Consider the following 9002-nt stretch of genomic DNA (forward strand, 5'->3'; position numbering starts at 1 on the left):
AATAAATAAATAAATAAATAAATAAATAAATAAATAAATAAATAAATTTTTATTGACATGTCCACACGACAGGCTACTATGGATCTATTCAAAATCCACATATATACTGATTATAAAATGGTCTCTAATGTAGTTGCCAAGTTAAAAACTCAGATGCAAGACAAAACCTGTAATATGTTACTATTTGTATGGCTTTTGGGGCCTTTTCTTTTTCTTTTTCTTTTTTTTTCTTTCGTATGTTTATCTGGTGTTTTATTTTGAGAGAGTCTCGTTTTGTCACCCAGGCTGGAGTGTAGTGGTATGCCATCTCAGCACACTGCAGCCTCCGCCTCCCAGGTTCAAGCAATTCTCCTGCTTCAGCCTCCTAAGTAGCCAGGATTACAGGCGTGCACCACCATGCCCAGCTAATTTTTATATTTTTAGTAGAGACGGGGTTGCGCCATGCTGGCCAGGCTGGTCTCGAATTCCTGGTCTCATGTGATCTGCCTGCCTCAGCCTCCCAAAATGCTGGGATTATAAGCGTGAACCACTGCGCCCAGCCACGTGTGTTTTTTAATTTTGAAGACAATATATGCCTGGATTCTCTGGAAGGATACAAGGACACTGGAACAGTGATTAGTTTTTGCAGGGGAAACTGAGAATAAGGGACATAGTAAGAGAGAGAGACTCTCATTTTATATGCTTGTATATCTTGGAAATTCTTTTTTTCTAACCATGTTTAATACGTATATACGTTAAGAAATTGAAATTTTGGCCGGGCGCGGTGGCTCAAGCCTGTAATCCCAGCACTTTGGGAGGCCGAGACGGGCGGATCATGAGGTCAGGAGATCGAGACCATGCTGGCTAACACAGTGAAACCCCGTCTCTACTAAAAAATACAAAAAACTAGCCGGGCGAGGTGGCAGGCGCCTGTAGTCCCAGCGACTCCGGAGGCTGAGGCAGGAGAATGGCGTAAAACCCGGGAGGCGGAGCTTGCAGTGAGCTGAGATCCGGCCACTGCACTCCAGCCCAGGAGACACAGCAAGACTCCGTCTCAAAAAATAAAAAAAATTTAAAAAAAAAATTGAAATTTTTAAAATTAATATCATATATTTCTCTGGAAGTGAATAAATAGACTCTTAGGAACCAGTAAGAAAGAGGCGACCCAGAGACCACCTGTGGGAACAGATGGGAAACTAGGACGTGGAAGAAGGTGACCTTCAGAATATTTTCATACAATAAGGGATTGTAGTCTGGGTGTGGAGGCTCATGCCTGTAATCCCAGCACTTTGGGAGGCTGAGGCAGGTGGATCACCAGAGGTCAGGAGTTCGAGACCAGCCTGGCCAACATGGTGAAACCCCGTCTTTACTAAAAATACAAAAAGTAGCCTGGTGTGGTGGCGCATGCCTGTAATCCCAGATGCCTGGGAGGCTGAGACAGGAGAATCGCTTGAACCTGGGAGGCTGAGGTTGCAGTGAGCCAAGATCACACCACTGCACTCCAGCCTGGGTGACAGAGTGAGACTGTCTCAAAAAAATAAAAAAAGAATAGGCTGGGCGCGGTGGCTCATGCCTGTAATCCCAGCACTTTGGGAGACCAAGGCGAGTGGATCGCCTGAGGTCAGGAGTTTGAGACCAGCCTGGCCAACATAGTGAAACCCCATCTCTACTAAAAATACAAAAAATTAGCCTGGTGTGGTGGTGGGCACCTGTAATCCCAACTACTCGGGAGCCTGAGGCAGGAGAATCACTTGAACCCGGGAGATGGAGGTTGCAGTGAGAAGAGATCGCACCATTGCACTCCAGCCTGGGCAACAAGAGCGAAACTCCATCTCAAATAAAAAAAAAAAAAGAGTACGAGATTGTAGACTCAAGAAACTTGTCATTTCTTTCAGTGAGATTATTGGGAAAGATGTGTGAATTTAGCCACTTTTATGGGTATTTTTATTGTGGTGTGTATGTATTTATATTATTATGTATTTTTTCATGTTTCTTACTAAAGGCCTTCTGAAAATGTTTTAATAAACATGTGCCATCTGGTATTTTTTAAGAAGTGTATAATAGTTCAAAATCTAGCAAAACTCAACTGCAAAGATTTTTAATATCTGTTGTAGAGCTCAAGGGGTTAACACTGTGTGCGGATGCATTTTTTTCATGATGATGGAGCCGATGCTTTATTGTGCTTTTTTTTCTTTCTTGGTTTTCAAGGCTTTGATAAAATTCAAGAGTTATTTGTATTTTGAGGAAAAAGATTTTGTGGATAAAGCAGAGAAGAGCCTGAAACAGACTCCCCATAGTGAGGTGAGTCATGGCCATAAGAAAATTAGAATCATAAGGCCTTGAGGGTTAGGACCCATTCCTTCATTATAAAAGTGAGGAACACAAGGCCCAAAGGGGAACAAAGGGGCATCTGGTAGCCCCACTAGCCAGTGGCAAGCTCGCCCTCTGCTTATTGTGTTTTGCTCTTTATGTAGTACCCTGCTGCTGCTGTTAGAGGCATGATCCTGTTCTTTCAGGATCATTCTGTAGGGAGAAATCTGTAAGAGACTGAGGAAGCAAATCCAGTGTCTTTATTCTTTATCAGAGGAGGTATCAAGTCCAAAGGGAGGGAACCTGGAGTGGGAGAGTAGACCTTGTGGTGTGGTGCAGGGGCACTAGGAGCTGTAATGTCTCACTCAATGTCCTTCAGAACTTTCTCTGCCTCCACTTCCGGAGTTGCTGGAAACATGTCTGTCCAAGGTCATAGCACAGTCAGAGAAAGGCTGGCACATCTGGGCCAACCACAAGGGCCAAAAATAAAAAGGGAAGTTGGGTGGAGAGGAAGAAAGTTAAGCTAGAAAGTTTTTTTTTGTAAAAATGCTAATGCTGTAAAGCCACCCAGGACACTAATACAAGGAGATGTAGGTGAAATAAAGTAGAGTTTCAGCTGTTTTTAGGAAAGAAATACTTATAAGAGAAAGAAATACTAGAAAGAGAAACAATTATAGATCTAAAGATGTAATAACCAGAAAGCCCCCTCTTGCTGGGAAGAGAAGGTAGCCTTTTCTGAAGAACTGAAGTGGTCAAGAGAGAATATTCAGTCTAATTCTGGGAGAGAAAGGAGGAACATGAGGATCCAGAGATGTGACATAAGAGTCTTAGAGAACTTCAAAGTGAAAAAACAGAAGTGAGAACTGATGCAAGGGAAAGGGGTTGATAAATAAGCACTCTTAAACAGGTGTGGTCCCAAGGAGTCCATGGAAGGCCAGCTTACTTAAAAAAAAAAGATTGTAGAGATGGGGTCTCACTATGTTGCCCAGGCTAGTCTTGAACTCCTGCCCTCAAGTAATCCTCTCCTCGGCCTCCCAGCTTACTTTTATAAATACAATGCAATGAATAATAAAATATAGAACTGTTTGGTATATGTAGCACAGGAATTCAGAAAACAAAGCCCAGGAGTTTGAGACCAGCCTGGGCAATATAGTGAGATCCTGTCTCTATAAAAAATTTTTCTTAATTAGCTGGATATGGTGGTGTATGCCTGTAGTCCCAGCTACTTGGGAGGCTGATGTGGGAGGATCACTTGAGCCAAGGAGGTTGAGGCTGCAGTGAGCCAAGATCACACCACTGCACTCCAGCCTGGGTGACAGAGTGAGATCCTGTCTCAAAAAAGGAAAAAAGAAGCCTGAATAGTGCCTACATGCTTGAAAAATCAAAAGTGTTATAAAAATTGAAGATGTTGTTGTTATTACACAAGTTATATACTGTTCTTGGGTATGTGATTAGCAGTCTGGCAGCAGCACTTCTAACGTATTTTCCTAGAGAGTTCTTTTTTTGTTTGTTCTTTTTACAATTCTGAAGTAAAATCATGGTTTTTGTTCCAGATAATATTTTATAAAAATGGTGTCAATCAAGGTGTGGCTTACAAAGATATTTTTGAGGGGGTTTACTTTCCAGCCATCTCACTGTACAAGAGCTGCACGGTATGTACATGTTTCCATCCCATGGGCAAAACTTGAGGGAAGCAGATGAATGGGTTGCGATGACAAAGTTACTGAGTACTGGAAAGAAACTCAGCCTTAGAGTTGCATGTGTGTTGCTACCATTACTGTTTAGTCCAAAAACAGCTTGGGCATCTTAGGGAGTATTTGCTGGATAGAAAAAGGTCCTGCAATTAGTGTGTGCCATACTTTTCCCTTGAGTGCGTGGTGTGGTGTTACTGTTCAGTAGGAAGGATAAAAATGCACATACACAGATCCTCCTGGTGGGATGTCATGATAACCCACCATTATTAGTCATTGTTGCTTACATTCATTTTTTTTTGAGACGGAGTTTCGCTCTGTCGCCCAGGCTGGAGTGCAATGGCCAGATCTCAGCTCACTGCAAGCTCTGCCCCCTGGGTTTACACCATTCTCCTGCCTCAGCCTCCCAAGTAGCTGGGACTACAGGCGCCCGCCACCTCGCCCAGCTAGTTTTTTTGTATTTTTTAGTAGAGACGGGGTTTCACCGTATTAGCCAGGATGGTCTCAATCTCCTGACCTCGTGATCCGCCCGTCTCAGCCTCCCAAAGTGCTGGGATTACATTCATTTTTTTTTTTTTTTTTTTTTTTTGAGACAGTGTCTCACTCTGTTGCATAGGCTCACCATAGCCTTGACTTCCTGGGCACAAATGATCCACCCACCTCAGCCTCCTGAGTAGCTGGGGTGTGCTAATTTTTTGGTTTTTGTTTTTGTAGAGGCAGGATCTCACTACATTGCCCTGGCTGGTCTCAAAGTCATGGGCTCAAGCAGTTCTCCCAGCTCTGCCTCCCAAAGTGCTGGGATTACAGATAGGCATGAGCTACTATATCTGGCACTTTTTTTTTTTTTTTTAAATACGATCCAACATGAAGAAGGGTACTATCATTAGGGCCTGTGGTCTTAAAAATATATAGGTAGGTAGGTAGGTAGACACAGATGTAGATATATAGAAAAGTTGGAGCCGGGTGCACTGGCTCATGCTTGTAATCCCAGCACTTTGGGAGGCCAAGGTGGGTGGATCACTTGAAGTCAGGGGTTTGAGACGAGCCTGGCCAACATGGCGAAACCCCATCTCTACTGAAGATACAAAAATGAGCTGGGCTTAGTGGCACATGCCTGTAATTCCAGCTACTCAGGAGTCTGAGGCAGGAGAATCACTTGAACCCAGGAGGCAGAGGTTGCAGTGAGCCAAGATCATGCCACTGCACTCCAGCCTGGTGACAGAGCAAGACTCTGTCTCGAAAAAGAAAAGTTAATGCATGAAGATTTCCATGTATTTTCAGTCTGTCATTAGGCACCATTGAAGCAGGTAAAAAAAAGGAAATCTTTAGGTTGTAAACAGTGTAAACTAAAAACTGTCTTGAGACAGATCTCAATCAATTTAGAAGTTTATTTTGCCAAAGTTAAGGACCTGCCTGTAAGAAAAAAACACAGAATCACAGAAACAGTCTGTGGTCTGTGCCTTTCTCCAAGAATGAATTTGATGACTTAAAAATTTAAAAAAGAAAAAGGGCTGGCCGAAGTGGCTCACGGTGGTAATCCCAATGCTTTGGGAGGCCATTATAAGAATCAGTTGAACCCAGGACCTCAAGACCAGCCTGGGCAACATAGTAAAACCCCCTTTCTACAAAAAATACAAAAAATTAGCCAGGCGTGGTGGTACATGCCTGCAGTCCCAGCTACTTGGGAGGCTGAGGTGGAAGGATCCGCTGAGCCCAGGAGATCAAGGGTGCAGTGAACCACGATCACATTGTTGTGCTGCAGCCTGGACAATAGAGTCAGAGCCTATCTCAAAAAAGTAAAAAGTAAAATAAAGGGGAAATGCGGGCTAGAGGGGAAAGTGGGAGGGTATGGTCATCCACATGTTGCAAGAGAAAAGGAGCAGATAGGAGAAAGTCAATTATGTATTCATTTCATGCCCAGTAAATCAGTACTTCACATAAGATATGGTGAACATAAAGTAGCTGCCTATGGGGATATTTAAGCTTTTATCTGTAGGTGTCTGCTTAGCAACAAAAGGAAAGGCAGTTTCTTGCATGACTCAGCTTTCAGCTTAATTCTTTCCTTTTGACAGAGCAAATTGGGATTCTGAATTTTTATTTTCTTTGACAACAAAAATCAACACTGATCTCTTTTAGTTACCTAATTCTTAATGGATATCAGGATGTTGACCACTTTTAGTAATATTTAATATATATCTCATTTGTTCCATTTATCCCCCGAGTATTGTAGCCACGTTTAAAGTGAAAATTTCCTGTGTCACATTAACTTTTCCAATATTTTTTGTCCATTTTTTCCATGTCTGCTTGAATTGAATTCGCTCCAGGTTTCCATTAACTTTGGACCATGCTTCAAGTATCCTCCGAAGGATCTCACTTACCGCCCTGTAAGTAACATTACAAATGCCTGCATGCATCCGCGGCATTGCCGTGGCTGCTCTAGTCACCATGTTCTGTTTCTAATTCCTCCTGCAGATGAGTGACATGGGCTGGGGCGCCGTGGTAGAGCACACCCTGGCTGATGTCTTGTATCACGTGGAGACAGAAGTAGATGGGAGGCGCAGTCCCCCGTGGGAACCCTGACCAGGTCCCTCTTTTCTGTCAAGGACTTTCTGGGGAATAATACTGGGGGTTTTGTTTTTGTTTTTGAACTGTCTCAAATGTTCTCCCAAAGATGCTACAAAACACAGCCTCTCCTTTTAGCAAGTTAAAAGGCTGGGTAGGACTACGGGAGACTGCCTGCCTTTCACCATTTTCCCCCAACTTCCAGTGACTGCTCTTATTTTGTGTACCACAAGCCAACAACCGCTGACTCCAGGATTGCGTAAGCCCCCTGTGAAATCGGTGGTGTACTGCATACCCTGCCAGCTGTGACTTGTTATCCTACTATATTTTCTAAGGAGTAAATAATATTGTCCTAGTAACTAACTTATTTGAAAGACATTTCCTTCTGTGGGCATTGACTCCATCCCACCTGTTTTCCAAGGAAATGGTAACCTGTTTCTGAGAACACCTGAAATCAATGGCTACGCATTCCAAACCAATCTAAATGCCATTTCCCTTTGGTGTGGCTTTGGTTTTGTTGTTCATTTTGAAATATACTTTTGGACACTGAGATCCCTAAAACTACTAGATCTCTAGAAGTGTAATTGTGAAAGAAACTTGCTTGCAGCTTTAACAAAATGAGAAACTCTTCCCAAATAAAACTTGTTTTGAAGTTTGTGTGACACTTTGCTTCCCTTCAGGTTGGGTGCCTCTTGGTCACAGTGATCAGAAATGTAAGCAGCATGAGGAAGGGTGCTGCACTGGGAGGAAGAGCCAAGTTTCTGACTTGTGTTTTGGCTGCTTTCCTGTTGCTCCTATTCTTGCCAATCAGCCACCCCATTTCCTGTGAAAATCTGCCACCTTGAGGAAAGGAACAAGAATTTCAAAGGGCTAATGGTCTCCCTTCCGGTCTTCCCTTGGAACGTGGATGTTGATATGTGCAGGTGGTTTCCTGTCTTGCTTATCTTCCTTTGCCCTTAGCTGATGGCTAAAGGGCAGTTTTCATACTATTAAAGACTGAAATGTAAGAATGAGCCTTCCAGGCACCGTGGCTCATGCCTATAATCCCAGCATTTTGAGACATTAAGACAGAAAGATTGCTCAAGACCAGGAGTTCAAGACCGCCTGGGCAACATAGTAAGACCCCCTTCTCAGTAAAAAATTAGCCAGACGTGATGACACATGCTAGTAGTCCCAGCTACTTTGGAGGCTTAGGTGGGAGGATCCCTCGGGCCCAGGAGTTCCAGGCTGCAGTGAGCCATGTTTGCACCACTGCACTCCAGCTTGGTCAACAGAGCATGACCCTGTGTCCAAAAAAATAAAATAAAATAAACCTTCCTTTTGGATTCCTATATAGTTTCCTTGTCTTCCTGTTTCTTCTTTTTTTTTTTTTCGTTTCTGTTTTGTTTTATTTTGTTTTTTTGAGATGGAGTCTCGCTCTGTCACTCTGTCACTCAGGCTGGAGTGCAGTGGCACAATCTCAGCTCACTGCAACCTCCGCCTCCCGGGTTCAAGCAATTCTCCTGCCTTGGCCTCCTGAGTAGGTGGGACTACAGGCACGTGCCACCACACCTGATTAATTTTTTGTCGTATTTTTAGTAGAGACAGGATTTCACTGTGTTAGCCAGGATGATCTCGATCTCCTGACCTCATGATCTGTCCACCTCAGCCTCCCAAAGTGCTGGGATTACAGGCGTGAACCGCCGCGCCCGGCCTGTCTTCCTTTTTCAATACATCAGTCTTACAGCAAAGACAGCCTTCCCAAGATTGCCCAAAGACTCTCCTGCATTTACCTCTCTACTTTGGTTAATAGGTAGAGTGGCTCACCACATGGAGGGTGACATGCTGCTGCAGAGTCACCATGTTAAGCCTGTGGCTCTTCTGAATATCTTGTCATTTTCCTGTTTAAGAGAGTTCCCACACTTCAAGACAATATTGGTATTTTAACATAGTAGCATTGACTAATATATTTGTCTCCTGATGAATCACCCAGACACGTTGATTTGGCCACTCCATATCTCTGAACAGGAAAACTTGTACAGGTCAAGTGTGATTGGAGGCTGAGGCTCAGCCCTAGACACCTATTAATGCATGAGCTGGTCTTCAAGGGCAGACCTGGTTATAAAGCTTCTAGGTCATCGGAGTTTGAGGGACTCCAAGAAAATAAGGGTGGTGTTATTTAGAGGAAGCTGAATGTTAATTCTTTGTAATAGAAATTACCATATTTAAGTTGTATACCCACTCTCCATCTAAATTATAAAATTAGCTTTCTGTGTATATTTTATTTTCACAAATCAAAAGTTACAGGTAATGGTGTTCTCAAACATCAAAAGTGTATGTGTGTTTTAATACAGTTCATTTGAAGGGCTCAGAGAATATCTACTCTTCACATAGTCCTATATAAAATAGTTTCTGTAATCAGATCAACAGTGATAACTTGTTTTATTCCAGTGTAAAATTTTTTTTTTTTTTTTTTTGAGG

General features: G+C 43.0%; 1 protein-coding gene across 3 annotated transcripts in view; it reads left to right on the forward strand.

Moving 5' to 3' along the window:
* Positions 1-7198, forward strand: part of ASH2L (ASH2 like, histone lysine methyltransferase complex subunit) — a 35870-nt gene extending 28672 nt beyond the window's left edge. For 2 of the 3 annotated variants that reach the window (XM_023214557.2, XM_023214559.1), the window contains exons 13-16: positions 2188-2280; positions 3843-3941; positions 6305-6364; positions 6453-7198. In XM_023214557.2, coding sequence (XP_023070325.1) covers positions 2188-2280; positions 3843-3941; positions 6305-6364; positions 6453-6560 — 360 coding nt within the window. In that variant the 3' untranslated portion in view covers positions 6561-7198. The remainder of the gene's footprint in view (positions 1-2187; positions 2281-3842; positions 3942-6304; positions 6365-6452) is intronic. The other variant, XM_023214558.2, reaches the window with a different exon arrangement.
* Positions 7199-9002: the final 1804 nt, after the last annotated feature.

Source organism: Piliocolobus tephrosceles, chromosome 7, assembly GCF_002776525.5.
Source record: "Piliocolobus tephrosceles isolate RC106 chromosome 7, ASM277652v3, whole genome shotgun sequence".
Classification (NCBI taxonomy): domain Eukaryota; kingdom Metazoa; phylum Chordata; class Mammalia; order Primates; family Cercopithecidae; genus Piliocolobus; species Piliocolobus tephrosceles.